Raw genomic sequence first — 23,586 nt, 5'->3', positions numbered from 1 at the left:
GAAAAATAATAAAACAAAGTCACTGTCAGGAATAAGAGACAAAAGAACAGCTAGAATACTGTTCTTCTGCTTAGGAAAGTAAGCCATTGTTCCTACTACTAATAGATTGTTAACAAAAAAGGGGTGACCTTTTTATTCAATTGTTCCATTCCTGCTGATTCTCACGGGATGATCATGATCTTCCATTTCAGTCTCTAATATGGAAAAGCTGATGATTCACTTATTTGTATTGTCTAGATACCCAATGAAAAACAGGATGAGCATGTAATTGACCATAAAAGAGTTTGTAATTTAAGGAAGCAAAAAAGGTTTTAGAGCTTTACTTTTCAATTGGATATGCTTATCATGTGGTATTCATCTTTTCAAAACAAATTAATTCAATTTGCAGTTAAAAATGAAATCCTTTTCTTGTTATAAAAACACGCTATATGTAAACAAAGGTAAAAAGGGAAGGACTACACATTCCTTCCATCTACTGGGGAAAGAAATACCTGAACTCCTGTAAGCCTGCTATGGGTTATATTGTGTTGCACAGTTAAGTAATTCCCACAGTAGCTGACTCATCCTTGAATTCACAATCATCTTGAGTTCTCTCAGGCAGATTTCTGGAAAGTGTTTCTCATTTCCACATATGAAACAAACTGTTTCATCATTTTGCATTTCTATTTCTTTTTCTTTTCCCAAGATGTATTTTTTTTTTTTACCCATCTCTTCAATCTCTCCTACAAATGTAAGCCACATAATTCAACTGGATACTGTATTGTTCAAAGGACAATGATTTATTGTTTTTTATTTTTGTCTTTGAGACTAAAAATAAAACTTTACTTTGAGCTTTCTTAATAGATAGCTCGTGTTTTTTCCTAATCACACATTTCTAACATATGCTAAGTCGGAAACACAAATACTAAGGATGAAACACCTTAACTATCCAACAGTAATTTTAGGATCCCTTCATAAATAGTGTATTTACTGCTGCAATGTAGCTTTATAAACTTTAAACTTATATTTTAAAGTTCTGAACTACATGAAATTAGTTGATACCAGTCTTGAAATATTTGAAGAGTATAACTCCTGTATCTGTGCACCGAGTTAAGACTAGGACAGCTAAAACCAACAGATTACTAGTGGAAGACACTATCTAAACATGACAGAGATGACCAAGTTTCATACACGTGTATGAAGTCTGCCACCTACCAACCTCCAAGTAGTACTGTCATACTGCATGATCCCCCCCCTCTTTTCTGAAGGCCTTTTTAAAATGAGAAAAAGAAATAGCAACTGCTTTAAACTGTAAGTTGCACAGTGCAATATCACAGGGATCCAAGCCACAAACCCGTTCATGGCAACACAAACATCTTTCACTAAATAGAAGAGCATCATACTAAACACCACAACGTTGACAGCCCTTCTCTTACAGCATAGCAACGTATGACATGCCTACAAAATATCTAGGACGAATAAATGGCCTTAGTTTATTAACCTGATCCCTCTGTAGTTAAGAGAAGCCCTACATTTGTTTTGCCCTGTCTAGACACGAGTAGTAAGATCTGCCTCCGTTTATCTTTCCGCCTTGCTGCTACAGCCATTATGCTGCTGTGGAGAGACACGATCAGTACCATCAGCACATGAGCTTCTACACTGGAAATGTAGCTTTAGTCCTTACGTACTTGTATATTAACGTGTACTTATTACTTTGACCTGCTGCTCAAAACAATATTTAAATTCTGATGCATCTGAAAGGAGTTAAACAGGATGAAGGACACTCCTATAACTTATGATAATTTTGGCCCTATAAGACCTTGAAGTACATGTCCAAACACTGTAGGGAACAGGGATGTCAAGGCCTCTAACAGAACAAGGAAGGAGAAGAAAAAAAGATAACCGAAGCAAGGAATTCCTACAGAACCATTTATACTACCAGAAACCTGGTCACAATCATTCAGTTTTGAGGTACAATCCATGTATTAGATCCTTTCTTTTAAATTATCAGCAGTTCTTTCCTCATTACAAAACCAGAGTACTATCTCTGGCATATATGACAGAAGCTTTCTGTAGTCAATCGCCTTCCACAATCCAATACCTAGTTTAATTGATTTCACCTTAGCATGGTGTTTAAAAAAAAAAAGTGTTATCTTAGCTTCCAGTTGCAAAGTCAGACTATTGGTACACATCTTTCCACAGCAAGCTTCTACAGGATGTAAAGGTATTTTGATTGAAGTAACCAAAGCCACTCCTATTTCTAATTCGATGCTATTTCATCTCTTCTTTAAGGTCACTAAATTGGAGTTACACTGTCAAAGCACTTTGTCCTTACAACATGTAGGAGACACCTATATCAGATGCGTTATCTGGTACATCTGGGACTGTCCTGATTTTGTCTGGGATAGAGTTAATACCTGTAATATCCTGACATTTTCTTTCATTTTTCAATATCCCTCGCTCCCTCTTTGCCTGTCTGTACAATTTCTGAAATAACTAATGCTCATTTAAATAGTCCTGCAACTAGTTCTCTGAGATCTTTGTGAACAGCTGCATCTTAATTGCCTCATTTTCTCCCTCACTTCTGCTGTGTACTTTTTTCAAATACCACAGGAGGAATTTTTGCCTTTTAATTTCTGAGAGTGGTCTTTAGTTTTGTGGTCTGGCCCATTTCTTTCTCTCCCTTTAATTTTATGAGCATGGGAGATAACAGCCTCACTGCCATGGGTACCCTTTGCATTCAGCACAGAAGCCTAGGTTCATCCAGAGGCTACCTGTAATTATCTCGATGACTTGGATTTCACAGGAACTCTTTCTCCCTAATAGCTACAGGAAAAAGGCAGGAATGCAGGAGCCTCAGCAAATGGCCTACACAGGTCAACTTAGTCCACCATTCCCTCCTTGAAGACTTCTAGGGTCTAGAAGTGACTCTCCCATTACCTCTTATGCAGAACTCAGCAGTAACTGCATTTTTGCAGTACAGCATAATGTAACAAAGTTCATTACCCATCCTAGCCAAATGGGATCTCACTGCAGTGAATAATGCAACTAGCTGTAGGATTAGCTTAATGAACACTTGAAATCAGAAGAGACTTAGAACAACTTAGGCCCGTTATTACATACACAACCTACATCTCAGTTATTAGCCAGTTCAAGTACAAATTTAAAACCAACCACTACCTTCTATCTATTCACCATATATGTCCTTTAAATAACATACCACATTGTCTAACCTTCCTTCTGGTACATTTTTCCAGTTATAACAGTTAAACTTTATTTTGACTCTGAGAATACAGTTGTAAAACACTATGAATTGATTTCTGACTTAGTTGTCATCTCTAGGAACAGTCAGAAAACAACTTAAGGAGTTCCCTAGAAACACAGCTGCTTCTTAACTGCTCCTTCCAGGTCTGAAACTGTACCACCTCAGGTCACAATTGTAGCAGTGATGTAGCCCTGATGAAGATGACAGTAATTCAAGTAAACAAATAGACTGGAAGGGGTGTCATTCTGTATCTACTTTCTACTTGAGGACTTCTATTAAAATACCAAGTGGCATCCTCCAGGTAAGTATGCAAGTTCTGTAGAAAACAAACCTATACAAGAAGTGCATCAAGCCCATGCATTATTTTAGTCATGAGATCAATCATCCCCTCAAGGACTGGAGCCACTGCAATTTTCCAACATCTTTTCATTCCTTTCCTCTCATTATTTTGTGATAGTGAAAGAAATTTTAATCTAAGTCACATATTCTGAAACTTGGTGTACAGACTTGTAGGAAGTCATTTGCTGACATTTTAACTCAATTTGTATTAAGATTCAGCATAAGCAAGATGCCATCTTACTATTCATCAGAGAATTCACAGAGAAGAGCACTGTTATTAATGTCACAACTGAAGGACAAACTTCATTGATTTTCATGTCTCAGGTAATCCATAAGGGATAAAACCTGAACTTAAAGTGTCTCAAGTCAACTAAGGCAAAAAATATCTTCTGAAGCTTTCTCTATACTTCAGGCATCAGTAATGGTACTCATCTGAGTGAATCTTCATGGTATAACAAGATCTAGTTCATGTTGCAGCTTCTCATGTAACAGGCTCTTGCTTCTCCCTAGGATACTTGACCTTCCATGCAGTATCGTGAAGGCTGCAGCCTATTTGGACCTATAAGCATTACATGTAGATTGAATATAGGAGCAAATGGTTCACAATGCAAAGTGGGATTAAGTACCTCTTATTTCCATAAAAAAAAAAAAAAACAAGTTAAGGAATAGAAAACATCCATCCATACAGATCCATTAGAAAAACTAAGGATACAGTAGCTATTACATCTCACTCTGTGCTACTATACTGTTATCCACCTGACTAAGCAGGGCAAAAAGTATCCTTGCAACTGGCTGGCCAACCTCATAAGGAGAGCTTTAAACTAAAAATGACAGGGGAAAGTAGAGAAGTTGTGGTTGGGCAGGCAAGCCAAGGGCCTGGGTGACAGGAAAGGAAGGGACACAGCAATCAACACAGCAGAACTGAAGTGGAATCACTCCAAGTGTAAGCACACGAAGAAGAAAGTGCCTGCTGAACAGCCTCATTGGGAGGTTCTCAAACCTGCATGGGGAATCAGCTTGGTTGGGTGCCTCTCTGAAATGCCTTCTCATTAACACACAACATGGGGAACAAACATGAGGAGTTAGAAGTCTCTGTGCTGTTACAGGGCTATGAAGCTCACTGGGATCATGGAGTTGTGGTGGGTTTGGGATGTATCAGGAGCCTGTCAAAAGCTATGGGTCAAGATGAGCAGACAAACCAACATGGGGGTGACAGTAGTGGGTATCTACTACAGACCTTCCTGATCAGGAAAAATAAGAGGTGGTCTTCAGATAACCGGGAGAAGCCTTATCTTTACTTTTCCTTATGGAGAACTTTAACCTGTTCTAGCTGACCCTATTAGAGCAGGCAGAATCAGACTAGGTAATCTCAAGAGGTCCCTTCCAGCCTAAACAATTCTGTATGTGACAAATTAGCGCTTGGACAAGTATAACAGACATGCGTATAGAGAAAGAAGAAGATGGAGATCATCTCTTAAGGAAACAGAGGTTTCTGTAAGTCAGCTTTCTTGTAGAAGTGATCTATTACAGTCATTACCATCATCTACCATCCCTGTTTTGTGACAATTGCTCCTTAAAGGCATGTAACTTTCATTCAGGCAGACTGCAACTGTATTGCTTCCTTTCCTCACTTCTATCATCCGATGCTGCCATCTCCTCAGCTCTGGAATAGCTCAGCTGGAAACATGCCAACTAGATAAAAGTCTATGCTCAATGCCAGGTAATTCACAACTCCAGCTGTAGAAGAAATCAACACAAAACAGGCTGCTGTGTCAAATCAACCAGGTATACACGAGTATGCGAGAGAGCTGAGGCATGGGATTGAGGCACTGCTCCATGACTTCTGTGTTGTTTAACTGTTAGCATGACCCCTTGTCACATTTTTGGTCTGTGCCAATTAGCAGACAATATGTGGTCACAGTATGGGGGACAGTGTTTGCCAAAAACATTCTTTGTAGACAACTTGGCCACAGTCACAATGCCTGGGAGTGCAGAGAGCTCTGGCACATGGAGGAGGGCTGGCCTGTGCCTCTTGGCTTCAGTGTAATGGCACAAGTTAGTTTAGTGTAGGAGCATAAGCATACCTCAAGTTACACACCCACCCTATCCCATCCCTACGATGGAGCAGTGGGAAGCCTCAACACATGCTTCAATCAGCCAGAAGACCTGAAGGGCTCAGGACTTCCAACATGAGGGTAGTACTGAGAAGAACACAAAACCTATGGATGGCATTGCTGCTTCCCCTATTGGTTGTAAATTCAGCTCAAGGTCTCTGTTTCAGCAAGAGAAAAGGGCAGTAGAGGGTATGTTGACTGGGACCATAACGAAGGGGTGCCAAAATATCTCAGACTTGTCTTCTTCTTTTCAGGAAATACAACAAAAAAAAGGTACTGATTATACACTGATAGATGGGAACTGCCTTTTAGCTGCCTTCAGTTCATTCGTGAACCTGTGAGGACAGTAATAATTAATTATACTGCTTCATTGTAAAATTTTATCTAGATAATCAGTTAATTGCATTTAGAAGTGTTATTGGGATAATTAGAGCCCAGCTGCCTTGGAAACTGGATTTTTGTCAGTTTTGGAGACTGCTACTGATTAAGAGGCGCACTATGAAAATGCACCATGATTTTTTTGAAGAGGCCAAATATATTTTATGTTCTCTCACTTCTCCCTAAGGTGAGGTTTTTCAGCCTTTATTTTCATCCCCTATAAAACAAAAGTGAAAAGACTTTGTCACTGGAGAAGGTTAAATTATAAATACAAGCTTTCAGAAGACTATAGTCTGGAAAAGGAGATCATTTGAATATACCTTTGGAAGACACTAATTACTGCTTTTTTCACTGTGTTAATGAATGACACTACTGGATAAAGTATGAAATAAAGAATACTAGTAAGTTCTATCACTATACATACTACACAACTAATAATCATCCAGGCTCAAGAGAAGGAAAAAAAAATCTAATTTCATTCAGGGAATGGTGTTGATAACGTGTTATTGCTAAGAGAAATTTCTTTGTGCAGCCTCCACCAAACAGAGCAACTTGGTTCTTTTTGGGTAAGACTGGATTGTTTTCAAGAAATTACCTTTTTCAATTTATCATACTCCTACTGACTTATTCAAGGCTACAGCAGATCCTGATGTTGTGAAATCTCTGGAGTATTTGTTCAGTACCACCGAAGCAAGTTTTAATCTTGATGACTGAGGTGTAAGACAACCCAAGTTAAAACAACAAAAAAATACTACTCCTGTTACCCTTAGACATTAACTGTCTAGAAATCAAGATAGCCACAGGAAGAGTAACAGATGAATGCTAGAATGTGACACTAAATATGACAACTGAAAAGCTGTGAAACATGCCCCACCATATAAACATAAGCAGGCAAGAAGTTAACCATTTGTGGTTTCAATAACACCAGCAAAGGAGACTAACAGATGTTACTACTGTCACCACAAAAAGATTCAGTAATTAAAAGATCTGATGCATATTAGATAATAAACTACCAATTTTTCAAGAAGAACACACCAAACCTAGGTCTGATGCAACTTTTAGGTCGTACGTTACCTTGTTCTCACATCCTTCCTACTGAAAAAGACATTACACAGAATATTCTAATACAGACTGCCACAGGTATAAAAGAAGAGAAGGCTGTAAAAGGAACATGCATGCACACACACTCTTTTAATACAACCTGCCATTTTCAACCCTCTCTCTAAGAATCTACCCTACAGATATGGGAGCTTTCTCTTCTCCCTCTAGATTTTGGCTATTTTAATTCTTAACAAGAAAGACACTTTCCCAGCTCCCATCATCCACAACATTCTTTCTAACTTTCCAGAAGCAGAAAGTGTTAATAACAGTATTTATTTTGGGGTTTTAAAACTCATCATCTTTGCTTTTGAATCACCAAAAATATTCCTACAAATAAACAATTGCATTATTTAAAAAACAAAACAAACTATCACATTTTTCTTGAAACATAAAGTATGGAATTTATCTCCCAGTAAAATGTTAAGTTTCCATGTCTTGGGAATAAACTACTGGTCTTGAACCACAATTAATCTAATTTCACAGACACCTTGACAAATTTCCAACAACCTGACATTTTTGACATTCAGTACTGAGGTCGCAACACTGAACTTTGTGACTTCACAACCATTTGTGAGCAAGTGGGCCAAACAAGTGACCTTTTTCACTGCAACCATCATCTCAGAGAAATAGTAACAGAACTACAATTAACTCCACGAGGCCCTCAGTACATCAGAGGGAAAAGAAATTCAATCTTCAGTGGTCATATTTCTTGACTCTGAAAACACCTTTTTAAAGAAAACTCTTTAAACAACTAAGAAATTTGATTACCTCCTGTCAAAAGAAAAGATTGCACTGCTAGCAATCAAAAGCAAGAAAGGTGTGCCTAAGTTAGTTAACCTGACATTTGGAAATAGGTTTTTCAGGTAATAAATCACAGATCAGAATCAGCTCTGTGTATTTTTGTGCAATTCTAAGTGACAGAAAATTCTTTAGCTCATCACTTTACACATGAGCATTTCAAATTATGCAGTGGTACGTTGACCTTGGGAAAAAGCACTTTAAAAATAAATTTGTGATTATATAATTGAAATGGTATTTATAACCAATATTTGCTACAGAGTAGCTTTAAAAACAATCTGTTGAAATGTGTCATTCTATAACTAGGGTTTTGTTACAGGCTTCATAGGAATTCGAATCTCATCCATTACCTTCTGATTAGCAGTTGCTTTTATTTCCTCACCAAAACAAAACAAAACAAAACAACAACTAACTTGTTACCTTCTAAAAAGACTTCACTGCCTCTGATGTTCAACACCCCCTGAATAAGTCTAAAGAAGTATAATACTTGAAAAATCTAAAGCATAAAGAAAAAAGAGAATGACAGCATCCTTGGACAACCTGGATTAAAAGAGCAAGGAAGGAAGAGAAATGTCTGAGAAACTATATTTTTTTCCTCAATTTCAAGTACCACCTAGGGCACTGGAAATACACTAACTGTCCTGGTTTTCTTTCCCTATCGCACAGAGATTAAACTGTCAGTGAGAAAGGAAATCATAAGTAGTATCTTAGATGTAACCAAAGGAATAAATTCTTCTCATTATAAATAAATTCTGTTCTAAAAATTAGAAGGATAATATTTTTTAAAGTACAGATATTTTTAAAGTAAGACTTGATTCCCCTAGTTTTGTCTTCAAGGTTATCTGGTGTATCTATAAATAAGAGGGTGAATAGAGGAGGAGAGCTACACTTTTTATGCATTCTGTCTCTAGCTGGAAAATGTCATCCTGAATGACAATACAATTTATCATTTACAAAACCCCTTCGCTATACTAAACAGTTTTACCTACTCAGTTATGATGTTCCATGGAAATGTAACACGTAATGATGTTCCATGGAAAGCATCTGTGATAAGTTACATTAGGTCTGCTACATTTTCTACATTCAAGTGGACATTAAACAACTACTTAAGTTGCCTGAGACAAATTTAGAAGTAATTAAGAAATATTTTAAAAGGGTAGAGTTACATGCCCACAAACAAAAAAAACTATCTCCCTGGAAAAGAATTTAAAAGTATATCATCATCACCAACACTTAACTCACCAAAACTCAAACTACTGTACTAAGTCTTATTGATCAACTACTGATCTAATTGAAAGACAACCATGCAACCATGCAGTATAATAAAGGCACTGACAGGGAGAAAAAAAATACACCCCCCTACTGCAGAGCTGCTATCAGTTCTAATCACTCTCATACGCCTTGAATATTCTGTTTATGGCCAAGAGAACAAGTTTCTTAAGATCCAATATTTAACAAGGAGGTACTGCATTATTTATTGTCCCTGAAGTTTTTGAAAATAGAAGCAGCAAAGAATCAAAAAGAACTAAGTTGTTTTCTTCTGTGTAAAGCATATATTAAGGAAGAGATTTCAACAATGCAGTAATTTGACAGTACAAAACCCACCAATCATCAGAAAAATGCCAACTATCAACCACAGCACCTTACTTTCTACCCATAGTACTGAAGCTAATACAACAAATCTACAAAAGCCAAATGGTAGTCAACTATCCAAGCAAGTAAATGACAGTTCATAAATGTGTGTTTGAATCCTTAGTAGATGTTTCTACTGTAAGAATAACAGTGCTACAAAGCAAAGTTTTTAGTAATAAAACATTATAGTATTTTGTTCATGTCCTGGTACTATGCAAACAAAAAAAGCGCATAGAAATCTTTTTTTGTGGGGTTTAAGTTTTTGTTTTGTTTTTATAGGGCTGAGCAGTTATTTAAGAGAAACACGCATTATTGAATCATGAAAAAAATTGAACAAAATACTACTCGTGTAGAAAAACCTAAAAAAAGCCTAAGACTGCCTATATTATTTCAATTTTCCTTTGTGACCTTTTAACAAACTACAAAACTAAGAATGGATTTTTTCATCTACTGTTACATAACAAAGAAAACCAAGTTCTTTAACTGTTATTTCTCACACTCTTAGAAAAAAGAGATTAAGCAATACATATTTCAATATATATGTTCAAACATAAATATTTAAAACTGTCTTAAAATAAAGAAAAAGCTGCAAAGCAAGAAAACACATACCTGATATACCCTGAGATTCTCTCTGTAGGTCGCAGTACCACAGTCTGTTCACTGGATCACACCCTTCCCGAATGGACAGCAGGACATATCGACCATCATCTGATACCTAGAAATTATAGAAAATCAAAGCCAATTCATCCTCTGGGAAAAAAAAGATCCAATTTGAAAAATTAGTCCCTAAAACCCTAGAAAAAAAAATTAGTTGATGCTACATTTAGTTGAATTAAGAGATGTACATGGAACATGAGAACTCACCAAGAACCCTCATTCACCACTTGCATCAACAAATAACATCAGTATAATCTGCCGACATTTCAGGAGATCAAAATCAAACAGCTTTATCTGTTTATTCCCAGATTTAATTAAAAAAAATATTAAAAGTATTTGAACAAAAGGAGTCTGTGTGAAACAAACATCCTTGCTACACCTTTTTTTTTTTTTTTTTTTTTTTTACTAGAAAAAGCTGTACGCTTCCCTACTTAATACTGTTATTCATAGTGCCACATACAACACAATGATTTAACCAGGTGGTAGAGGATAGCTTTGGATTTTTTGGTTTGTCTCATTACAATGAGTTTCCAATATACCTGCTAGAAGTCCCTCGCTGCTTTGGAGGTGCAAGGAGGCCAGCAGCTTTGTCTCCCAGTGACTGTCTGAATGATAGTCACTTTATTCACAGCAATAATGTGATTCACAACAATTTCACAATTCAATTTCACCCTCAATTTTTCAAGTGACAATTAATTAGGTATGGTTTATGTCACAAAGCAGTACACAATGTCCTAGAAGTCATCCAAGTTTTAGTTTTAAGCATATATGCACTTCCCGTGGCAAATTAAACGACGCTTACAGAATTTTCGTTTTTGTCATTTTCATTAAGTTTACATGCTGCTGTTAAGTTAATATCATAAACTACAAACACATCATGAATTTTCAGATGAAGCTTCTGTTTTTTGTCTTTTGAGAAACATATACACTTGATAAAATTTCCAGAATGGAATCTGCTGGTACATAAACTCATCAACGAAGCCTTCTTCCTACTCAAGCTTTGCAAACATGCCCTGCTTCCTTGCAAAGCTTTTGAAAGTGCAAGTTCATGAATGGAAGGCAGGAAGTAACAGGAAGTCATCAATTTAAAGTTTCCCTCTCCTCGCAGAGCTGTTCTGGGCGTGTTCCAAAATTACCAGGTTTAGATGTGTTATTAACAGCTGATGTAGGATGCTGGTTCCCGTCCACATTCTTACATAACAGCGTGCAATGGAAAAATCAAATCTTTAGTCACAAAGTATGAGTCCAAATTCTGGAAGCTTTCCATTTGGCCCTAAGCATCTTCAAAAATTTTTTACTCATAGATTGCAATAACCTCTTAGACTTCCTTGGGTTAATATTCCTAACTTTAGTTGTGCACTGTATTTGTAGAGTTAGTTATGCAAAATAAATTTCAGAGGAATTAGCCTGTAACTATACTGCTCTTCAAACACATCCATGGTTTTGAAGGACACAAATGAACTTAAAATACAGCATTAGATCTCAGAATAAGGAAGCTGACTAAAAAAAACCAAAAAACAAACAAAACCCAACAAATGAGTGTTTCCAAGTTATCTTTTTGATAAGCATTCTTATCAACAGTGAATTACACCACTAAAGATGTCCATACATCTGAAAGTTTACGAGATGAACAGAACTGAACACCTAGGATTCCTCCTGGACTAAGAAAAACAGCGATGACAGGTTCAAGAGGCAGTCTGAAAAACTCAGACAATTTGCCTCCTCCTTCCAAGATGGATTATATCCAGAAATGAAAACCAAGATCAGGTGACCTCTGTTGAGAGAAGCATCTTTAGTGTTTTTACACAAAAATTAACAGTTTTAATTAAACTAGTCACTGTAATATGCTGCTTAAACAACTGCTCATGCTTGCAAAAGCACCAATTTTCTTTATTTTCCTCACTAAGTCATAAAACATGCTAAGAAATAGCAAGTGTCATACACAAATATAAATTTCAGTTTAGCTCAACAGTATGATGAACAAAAGTCTTTCAGTCACAGCCAGAACCCACACAAATCTGTTCTTTGATGCTGTGAGTTAACAGTTAACAGAAGACTGCTCACTTTACCCAAGAAAGAAAACTTATTTGCAAGTTTCAGATGTTGTTGTAGCGAGGGCAATTCAGAACCTCTGACGACGGCAAATTTGAGCACATCTAATGAGTTTTTCCTTCCACATTCCCAGCTGGACAAGTGAAGAGTTGATAGCAGTTTATGTTTAATTTGAAGCAGGAATTCCCAAAGCATATTGCTGGTGGGATGCCAATTAGGTCTGTCCCTATCACTGAGGCTGTTCTTACATCAGTGAGCTCTGTAATCCGAAGGAATGTGACAGAAACAGGACGAAGCACTGTTGACTGCAGCATGCTCAAGTGTTCAGTATTACAGCACAAATTTAGACACTGGCATTCCAAAGTTACAGCTTGATGAGCAGATCTGGGCAGCAGTACCAGCTTATGCAGTCTCCACCTCTAGCTCTCTTTTCTGCTATTGTTGCTTGTATCCATACAAGTTCATTCCCCTAGTCATACCATTGCAGGCATTTACCATTTGGGTAGCAAACCAGACTGGGGAACTGATCCAGCTGTAAAAATACCATGTCCAAAAACAGTCCTCACTGCCCCTTGCAAGGAAAGAAAAACCCAGCGGGAAGGAAAAAAGGAAAATCCAGAAGAAAAAAAAAAGGAAAAAAAAAGAATAAAAGGGAAAGCCCCTCTGCCCGAGTAGTATTTCAGTCAGTTCACTGTGCAGCTGCTCAAATGGCTGAGCTAACAGCACACCGAGCAACTGGAAACATGAGTAATAGGGGCAGAGATTGCTTTGAAGGCAGCTCAGATGGTAGTACTGATGAATGTGTAATCACTGCCTGAATGCCCCTGACTTCTCTATACCGTAAACAGACAACAGTCTTGCTTTCAAAGTGACAAAAGGAAATAAGATTTCCCAACTATCGTTTGGTTATCCTTGCACAGATACATCACGGTGAGGTCAACTGCAATCCTTGCTCCTGGCCCACAAACTTACAAACTGAAATCCCATACCAGCATTTCACCCAAACCTTAGCACGCACTCATGGCTCAGCATAAGGGAGACAGCTGTAATGTCAGAACTGACAGCCTGAAGCAGAAGTAACTTCTTCTGTTTTCCCACATCCAAGCTGAAAGAGAAACATACCTCAAGGATTTCTAAGAGGAGAGATTCACTACATTCAGTTCATATTTCTCTCAGTAATATACTTTCTATCATTTCAGACAGCACCTGATAAAAGGTAAGGAGGCTATAAAGCAAGTAAACATCTTAAGGTGACACTGGCAAAGTAGGCCAGAAGTAGTTCTTGTAGCCTTCCAACTGGAGCTGAGCTCCCGAGCCTGCTCAGTACTTTTAAAAAAGCCTTCAGCTTAACAATGACTTTACTGGCATAACACAGCAAGAAGCCCTAACTCAGCACTGCTAAAGGAAGGATTATTTCAAAGAGCAGCTGCTGGTGTATAGCTTGCAGTTTTGCTGTTGTTGTTCACTCAAATGACAGTATGGAATGGATTAGATCTGCTATTTCTGTCATATTTTTCTATCATTACTTATTTGTGTCTATACAGTGTATCACTACAATAGAGTTGCTCACAAGTAATGCTCTATTTAAACTCTCAGCGACCACACCCTCTAAATCAAACCTCCTCTACATTTTCTTTTATAGGGGGATGTTTTTTTTTTATCTTTACTAGCAATGTTGTTTCAGTGTTACCTGTTCTCTCCATTTCCATTTATAGTAAGCACTGCTTAGAAAAATATCGAGAGGAAGCAGTTTACCTGTGGCCTGGATAAGTTAACGGATGTAAGTTTCTTTATTTAAAGCCTCAGTAGTGCATACATGTAAAAAGTTTTCCAACTACTTACATTTTTCTTTCTTTTACAAAATGTAGTTAATACAAGTCATGTAAGGAACTCAAAGAGTTGTATCTTCTGCATTTAAAATAGCAGTAACAGTCTATGAGGATCCACAGCAAAAGCGAAGTTAACTATTCAGGCTGGATATCAGGAAACAGTTCTGCACCCAGAGGGTGGTCGGGCACTGGGACAGAATCCCCATGGCAGTGGTCACAGCACTGAGCCTGCTGGAGGAGTTCAAGAAGTGTTTGGACAGTGCTCGGGCACATGGTCAGATATTTTTTTTTTGGGGGGTGGTCATTTGGGGACCCAGGAGCTGGACTCGATGATCTTTGTGGGTCCCTTCCAACTTGGATATTCTGTGATTCTATTTTGTCTAACAGCAACACATTTCAGACCAGCAAGTCATACATAATTAAACAAACAAACAAGAACAAGCAGAAGGCTGTAAGGTTTTCAGACTTCCTGGCTTTATGCATTGCTGCTCAACTAAAAAGTCAATAGGAGAGACATTAAAGTGCTTTGCTTCCAAGTAAAGTGGCTTGACAGCAACCCCAGTGAATATTAATGCTAGTTCTTTGAGTACTATCTGGGTAGTCACCACTGCAAGATTTAGGATAGGAAAGAGCCTTCTATTTTTAGTTCACAAATACAATCCCTCCAAATGCATATTATCATATCAAGACCATTTTAAGCTAATCAATTAGTTTTTACCACTTTTGCCCTTTTTATTATCAAGGTGGAAAATTGGGATGGGGTAAAGAATAAAATAAATCAATCACAGGTTGAGATAGAGACAGATAATCTCAGAGAAGGAAGGGAAAATAATAATAATAAATAATAATAAAAGAATATAGAAGACAAGCGATGCACAATGGAATTGCTCACTACCTGCTGACCGATGCTCATCCCATCCCCAATCAGTGGCTGACACCCCCAGCTGCTGTCACTGAGCACGGTGCCACACGGTGTGGGACATGCCTTTGGGCAGCCTGGGCCAGCTGTCCTGGCCGTGTCCCCTCCCAGCTCCTGGGGCACCCCCAGCCTCCTCGCTGGCCGGGCAGCACCAAGAGCAGGAGAGGCCTTGGCTCTGTGCGAGCACTGCTCTGTACCAGCTGGAACATCCCCGTGTTATCAGCATTATTCTCATCCTAAATCCAAAACACAGCACTGCAGCAGCTACTACAAATGCTTGTTTTGTTTTCTATTTGTATCACACTGGTTTAATCAACTACATTTCAGAAGAAGTGATAGCGGGTGATCACAGCAATGGTTGATTTCAGGATCAGGTCTAACAGAATCCCACTTTTTACACCCAGGAGGAGTCTGGATATACTCTAGGCAGCACATAGCCTTATTATATGTAAACATATCAGTGTGCTCTCCCACCATCCATTCCCTAGCCTAGAAAAACTGCTTTGGGCATTAACTCAATATCCCTATTCCTTCGATTTCCTACATGAGACAGCCTTGTTCCAAAGGGAACAAAGCAATAGGCACATGGGTATTTACAGGCATTCTCCTTAAATCTAGCACAGAGTAAGATTAGCAGCCTTCTGAGGTAACAGACTAACACTGAAACTGTTTTTTTCTGTGGTCATTAACTTGCTTTTGAGTGCAATGAAAGCCCCACAGCATCAGGAACTTGGCTCTGTAAGAGATTACCGTCCCTGTTTGCAGCCCGAAAGTTTGCCTGGCTGTTTCACTTGAGCAAACTGACAATGTTTTGAGCCTTCCCTGTTTATTTCTGTTCATTCTTCCCCTGTGGATGCTGCACTTTCACATTCTTGCAGTGAAAACGTGCCCTCGCCAGCACACGTCTGGCCGAGGTTGTTCCTCTGCACTCTGAATTTCATTTGCAAGTTCACCTCCCTGGCTGGGAACCACTGATGTAAACTGACAGCTCTGAACCTTAAAAAAATATATATATATATATATTTTCATCAGGTTATGGATTGCACGCAGTGTGTGTCAGACAACAAACCGTACTTGTTTACTTCTGGCAGAATTAGGACAGGAGGGTTCCCCAGCCCTCTCCTTTCCCTCCTGCTTACATTCCTGCCTCTACAGCAGTGACTTTTAACACCACCAACTGTGAAAGACTCTTATATAATTTACTGTTTAACTTTGACAATAACAGTCTGGCTGTGAAAGACAGTTATGATACACGAGTCTGGAGAAGAAACAAGAACACGCCACAGAGATAGAAGCCTGGGAAGCTCCTCTGCTTTCAGAGAGTACCGATGACATTGCAAAGGTTTTAAAAATCTTCATACCAGACTGCCATCTACTGGGATGTTACTCGAGCTCTCTCTCTGCTTCTTCCCAACTCCTCTACCATCCTAGAATCTGTACCAGAAAAGTTAAGTGTTTTCTCAACTAACGAAAAGATTTGATAGCATCTTCTTCAAAACTGACCTAGATATGAAGTATGATTAGCAATAAACAGATTTTTCTCAAAAGCAATCCATTCAAGTGCGGAGATGGAAATGCATCTGTCTTTCTATCCCAACACCAGTTCCAGCACCAGATTAAGCATGCTTAATGCTGGTGTTGAATGAGTAACAAGTTAAAATGCTGAAGGTATTTTCTTACCTGTTGCCTTGTAAATACAATAAGCTGACAAAGTTTTACTCAACCCTCTTCTGTCCTAATCAGTCACCTAGATTCTTCTCTCCACTGAAGCTAAAACCGCTCCAACTCCCTACAATGTACCCAAGATTACTTATTTTTTTTCAAGTATGATGGCAACATTAGAGCTTTTGCAGTCTCTGAAAGATCTCCTTGTCAGGTACTTTTCGCTGGCAAGTAAGGTATTATTCTCCATCTACCCTATGGTTTCAACACCTGCAATTTTTGCTCAAAACTTAAGTACAAAACTTCAAGTTCCATCCCTGATATAAAGAAAGGTTGTGTGCGTTGATACTTAAATCACCCACGCCATAATCCAACCGTCTTCCCTGGAGCTTGTGTACAACAGAAGAGAATCCAACTGTCTCTGCCTATTTGGCCAGCAAGGCCCTGTAATAAACAAATGTTTTTATTTTAATCTGACAAGAATGCAAGTAAGCAGACTTTCATAAAATACTGAGCTGTGCAAAGCTGTATTCTAAAATCTCTGGCAGCATATTAGTACCAGGTAAGAATATTTATATTTAGGGTAGTGCCAATAAGCTGTATCATTTGATTTTTACTAAGGCTACTTTTAATTTTTCCCTATTATTTTGTGGTCTTCCACTTTCTCAAGGACATGCTTTCAAAAAATTGACCAGAAAACTTGTTTGGATGGTCTGAAAAGGAGATTTTTGACCTATTCCACAAAGATGAAACCACATTTTGCAGTCACAGTGGTATACTTTAATTGCAGAATATTTGTTTTCTCCTGACCATTAAAAACCATCTTTCATTAATATCAGGAAAACAGAGCCACATTTAACAGCTAGAGCTCACAGCACACCCTAGAAAATCAGCTGTTTTATTTAGTACCACCACTCAGATAAGCTCATGGTTATTTACTGAGGCAGATCTCTGCTTTGCCACACCTTAAAATAGCATTTCTTCTTAAATATCAGTATCTCCAGAAGATTATGCCTCCTACAGATTAGGAGAAGTTATAAGCAGCCACGTTCATTTATTAAACAAGAATGCACAATAGTGATGTGTGTTCTCTATTCACCACCTTCCCCTTTATCCCAATATTCAGGGAGATGTTTCAATCCCGGTGATTTCAGAACTAGCACCTGCAATAGATTCTATTACTCTCATGTTCTATAGCAAGAACTACTACTACCAGTACACTCTTCCTATCCCTTATATTAAATGCTCAAAAGTGTGTGGGGTATATATTTTCATTTATCACAAATACTACCCAAGCATTTGGTATCAGAGAAAAAGACACTTTTTATGTTGAAGCTTGCCTCACGGTTTTTGCTCACAACAGAAGAGCCAGAAGATGTAGGATGGCTACTTCTCTACACTCTGGCCTGGAAAACTTTTTGCTACCCCCTGTAAGAACCGTGCAATGAGTTCTCTTCCTTGGTCCTCCTAACATTCTGTTCTGTATTTCTGATCTTGAAATGCTCCAGCACTGTTTCTTCAACTCAGTTAAGAAAAGGCTCTATTACTGTGCTATTATCTCCAAGATGGCTTTGCTAAACAAGACCTTTCCAATAAGAAGAGTACCTCTACACCTAATACAGAATACAGCATTAAATGATTAAATGACATGGAAATTATATGCAAGTCTGCAAACTTTCGCCACCCTACAAAGCAGGATATGCTCATGAATCAAGACTGCAATACCAATCCCCCAAGGAAAAGGAATTTGCATCACAACCACACATGTAGTTTCACTCACAGACACCGCAAAACAATAATAATCACTTGATGTATCACTTGTGTGAATCAGTGGATACATCACTACAAGACATCTGTCACCAACAGAAAGAAACCCATTTATTTATGGAACTAGGGAAAAATAAGGATAAGGATTTCTAAATTCCACGCTATTGCTAGTTTAACTCAACAGAACTAACTTTTGAACAGTAAAAAAAGTTTCAAAGCCCTATTTGCAAGTTTATACTGATTTTCAGGTCAGATGGCAAAGGTATGCTTCATGAACAGATAACATTATATAAAAAGGTTCTGCTTATCTGTAGGTTCCATGACTAAATTTGATTTGTATAGACAAAGTTCAGTGTGGTCACTTGGTGAAAAACCTGTCACACGCACGTTCACTGTCTCATTTTGAATCTCAGAGCTCAAATTCTTTGAGAGACGCTTTGCTTGCTGGCAGCCCACTGAAAAGAACCCCCAATATTTTCATGTGTTGATATATTGAATGGTGAGGATAAATTGATGATCAAATCTTTAAAAGGAGGTACTCTTAGGGAAAAGTAGTTCCTGGAACTGAATATCCCAGTCAGGGTAAGTGCCTTCCATATTCAATTAAAAGCGTTAGACCAAACAAGACCTTCCATGGAAGCAAAACCTACAGATTTAGCATGGTAGCCAGAAAAGTACAAAGAATTGCAACAGGATGTTATCCACTGGTAAAATGTAAGTTCCCCAATTAATAGAACAATCTCTGTGTTCCAACAGCACTTCAACAGTGCTTAAGTGAGCGTGTAAATCTAATACGAACAATAAAACACACCAATGACAAAACTTATGGTCTTTTGAAGCATTCAAGTAAGGAAGAAAAGAGCGTGGTTACCTACAACTATGGTTAACTGGGACTTTAAATAATGCATACGTAGCTCAACAAAATAAACTTAAGTCATTTCCAGGAGTCACTCTTTCCATCTCCAATAACACTGTCCATACCATATTTGTGTTGATAAAGTTTGTTGAAGAGGAAAAATAAAACTCTCCAACTGTGCACATAGTATTAACAGAAATTTTAATCTATATATCTCTATTCTTCAAATAAGTAGAACAGGCATTTGCTTTCAGGAAAGACACCATGAAAACAAAAGCAAAATAAATATGAGGCAGGGAATATCCAGATATAATGCTTATTGGACTGCACTTTTTATTCAAGAAATGAAGGCTGGGGCTTGACACTGACACTGAGCAAACAGAACAGTGACAGATTTGCCATCAAATAATCCTTGTGTATCCTGGAATTTGCATCAGACTGAATGTCCTCAAAGAATTAAAAAAAGAGTACATGACAGTGTTGTTACAAACTTGAGGACTGATTTAAAGCAGACCGGTCTTACTTTCATCAATTCTTAGTCAGTAATTCTTAGTTCAATGCTCAGCTCTGCAACAGTAATAAAAAGATTTCTTTAACAAACTATTTTCCACTCTACAGCTGCTACCAGCTGTTAGAACCTGAAAAGCCAGACTTGATGATAAGCTTCACAGTGTTTACCATACCTCAGCTCCACCCATCCATTTTGGTTCATCGGGAAATTCAGCACATAGGATATCTTCTGACTGATTAGTTCCCAATACATGATAATGCAGCTTTTGGTGCAGATTAGTGGAGGTCTCAGTGCCTAGAGAAATGTAGATATTTAAACTAATTAGTTGTCAAAGAAATCCAACAACACCCAAGTAAAACCCTCAGGACCTTCAATAACCCTCTATGTTCTAAAAAAAAGAGAACCATTCAGGAAAAAGAACTAGGAGCAATTCAAGTCCACAAACCACTCTCCTGCAAACAAGCAACGTTACACACAATAAAATAAGACATCAAACCATATGGCAGACCTGTTCAGTTACCCTTTTCGTTTATTGCAGATACTTTCTTCAAATGTCAGGATTCATCATTTCAAGATTCACTTTCTAGAAATACTAAACATGCAAAGAAAAACAACAGCCTCTGCCACATCATTCAATTATGTGTTTGCTCCCATCTCATCTTGGACAATCAAGGGGAGAACTACTACTAATCCTAGAAACTTTCTTATTTCCATCTGCTGAAAATAAAAAGCATTCTGAAGAGCTGCAGGAAGTGCTATTTGTCTCTTCCTTTTAATATTGTTCTTGCAGCATTTTCCAATGCAACGCTTCAGCTTCTGAACTACAAACATGCCTAAAAGCAAAGAAAAAACATAGTGTGTACCTAACTTGCAAGTTTGGCAAATTTATAGGCTGCAAATATAAATATAGACAAAATTTAGGTGGTCTCTTCTAGGGTTTAATAAAGAGCATAGCTCCAGAAGAAACTTTTCAGTAGTACTGCCTTACAGTAACAGCTGCTAAATTCCTTTCTTGTGCTACTCCTAGAGTTTTGCTAGCTTAAACTGGGCAGTGAAACGCAGACAAATTAGCCTGAGTAATAAACACCTTATGCCCCAGTTTGCTCTTCACCAAGTCAACTTCCCAAGTCAGTTCACCTATGGCCATAAAAATGCGTAAGGGACAGCAAACTAAGTAAATTAAATAAACTGTCACGAGACATCATATTCCAGCCAACAACACCCTGTATGAAAGCAAAGAAAAAACACTGCAGAGAAAAAGAAAAGGACCAGTAAACTTTCAGAAGAAAGACAGGGCCAGGCAGACAAGAGTGTCCGTATGAAAGGAAGGGACACTAATTAAATATAGGTTTTGGTCATACAGGACAATCTGATATCTAATTGTATAAAGTAGTATATCTAATTATTTGTTGCACCAGTTTACTCAAAAGGTCATTTTGTTTCCTCATAGCGTATAATCAGTGCAGTCATACTTACCATCACTTTTCCCATCTTGTTTTGGATAGCAGTTATAGAACATTCCTTTTCCATCATGGGTCCATGCCATGCAACTGAATTTAACTCTCTCCAGCGTATCTGGAAGCTCCTCAGGACCTTCCACCTTCATGAACTTGATAGTAACCCAGTCAGAACCACTGGAACTCAGGCCATACGCAAAGTATTCGCCGTCTTCACTGAACGCATAACCTAGGAAATTGGAACCAAATAAGATGTGGTAAGAACCAGTACAACAAATCAGTATTTTCAATACAGCATTTATTTTGCCACACAGCTTTTTACTACTTACTACACAACAGTCAAATCCCAACAAAAGGGAAGTGAAACTGTGAAAGCAGGTAAAAGCATGGTGTTTACTCAACACTGAGAGGAGAGGATTTATGTTCAAAAAGACAGTGGAAGCAGCTACATGTTATTATTTGGGATGTGCAGAACTTTCCCTGTCTCTGTGGACTTCTCATATAATTCATAGATCCATGTTTAGGCATGCACACTCAGGAAATCGGTTCAGTAACATCACTTATGTCCAACATCTGATAGACAATTTGAGTAATAGCTCTTCTGCTTCCCTGAGGTTGGGGTAAGGGATGGAGACTGAAAATGCACATACATGTAGGTATAGACCATAAAATGAGATTCTAAGACACTAACAGCACCAAACAAGTCAACATGAATTGAAATGCAAACAGTAAAACCTAATATAAGGCAGCTACCATTTCAATATTGGAATCACTGAAAACTAAACCCTGCAAAACCATGAAAATGGAATTAACTGGAAAAATTCCCCACCAGTGAGCTAATGAGTTCATTGCTGGTATTCTCAGCTAAGATCTAAGATATACGTAGTTCCATCTGAACTGTGAAGAAAAAAATTATTCTGAAAAAAATCAGAAAAGTTTCCATCATAGTTAACAAGGATCAAATACACATTTGCGAATCAACTCAAGTGAAGAGACTGAATTATTGCAGGCCTATCAACATCTGAAGTTACAACTATAAAGAGTTTTTTGCGTGGTTTCTATTAATTGATCTTGTACAGACTTCAAAGACTTTGTAGAAGCAAGGCTCTTGAACTTAGAAAAGCCAATGGCAAGTGGGAAAATGGACAGATAACATGAGTTAACATCCTAGTGAACACAAGTCATTTTGTTCCCAAAGAAGTTAACACTGTGCTCCTTCAAAGCATCTTACATCAACCTGCTGGCTTTAAAATGTTAAGAGAATTAGTTGATACCAATGCATCAACTTTTCTTTCTTAGCTATGGACAGCTTCAAGATCAGTTTATATTTCAGTGAAATACATTCCAGAGTTGTGAGCAAAAAAAAACAAAAAACAACTGTTCATTTTTGCAGTATTTTGTGAATAAAATGTAGATTTAGAAGTATTCTTCTGAAAGGCTATACAAATCCACATATGGCTACTGTGCCTGCTTTCATGCAAACACACCACTCTAGCCATATTTCTACACATGAAGAGCCGCAAACCATTTCAACATTTCAAACTGCTGTTTCACCAACCTCGTAAAGCCACAGTGCCATCATCAGAAAGCTTATTTGGATCAAGAAAAACTTTGGCATCTGCATCCAAGGAGTCTTGCACATATAAAACTCGCTGATTCTGTAGTCCAGTATTGTAAAAGTGAAAATACCTGAAAGAACAGAAGAGGGTAAAATCAGTATGAAGAACTCAGATTTTCAATTAGGCTAGCAAGACAAATTTGTGTGAGATTGTCAAGAAATAAAAGGCAGATAAAAATATATAGAATAACAAGCTTTGTAGTAGAGCAAGAACCACATCTTTCCTTTGGCCATCAGGGAGTCAGTCATCCTTAGTAGGTGCCTTGCTCTCTCCTTGGCACAGAGGAAGCCCAGACACTAATTTCTGTGAAGATCAGAGGAATCTCAACTCAACAAGATACAGAGATTATACAAAGGAGACTGTAGGATGCACCTATAATATCTGAGCAATAAAAACTGCATTTACCACAGTGCATTTCAAACAAAGCAAAACATTCTATAAATTCCAAGTAACTGTCTGCTAAAAGCTCTGGCAGCCTTAGCGTTTCTATTACAAGTGCTGGCAAAGGTTCCCATCTCCTATGATCTATGCTTTGTCATTCACGTAGCTGCTTTCAAGCTGCACTGGGCGGTAGACAAATGTTCAAATGAAACAGAACTGAAATTGTTTCATCTGTATTTCCCAAGATCCATAACAGGGTGTGCATTTTGA

At 38.0% G+C, this 23,586-nt stretch overlaps 1 protein-coding gene across 1 annotated transcript in view; it reads right to left on the bottom strand.

The window, feature by feature from the left end:
• Positions 1–23,586, bottom strand: part of PREP (prolyl endopeptidase) — a 99,176-nt gene that overhangs the window by 66,295 nt on the left and 9,295 nt on the right. Inside the window, exons 4-7 of the mRNA XM_027454772.3 lie at positions 22,875–23,005; positions 21,336–21,545; positions 20,032–20,153; positions 10,216–10,321 (exon numbers count right to left, since the gene is read on the bottom strand). Of these exons, the coding sequence (XP_027310573.2) occupies positions 10,216–10,321; positions 20,032–20,153; positions 21,336–21,545; positions 22,875–23,005 (569 nt within the window). The remainder of the gene's footprint in view (positions 1–10,215; positions 10,322–20,031; positions 20,154–21,335; positions 21,546–22,874; positions 23,006–23,586) is intronic.

This window comes from Anas platyrhynchos, chromosome 3, assembly GCF_047663525.1.
Source record: "Anas platyrhynchos isolate ZD024472 breed Pekin duck chromosome 3, IASCAAS_PekinDuck_T2T, whole genome shotgun sequence".
In the NCBI taxonomy this organism is placed as follows: Eukaryota; Metazoa; Chordata; class Aves; order Anseriformes; family Anatidae; genus Anas; species Anas platyrhynchos.
Note: the sequence above shows the minus strand (reverse complement) of the source record. Positions and strands in the feature narration are given on the sequence as shown.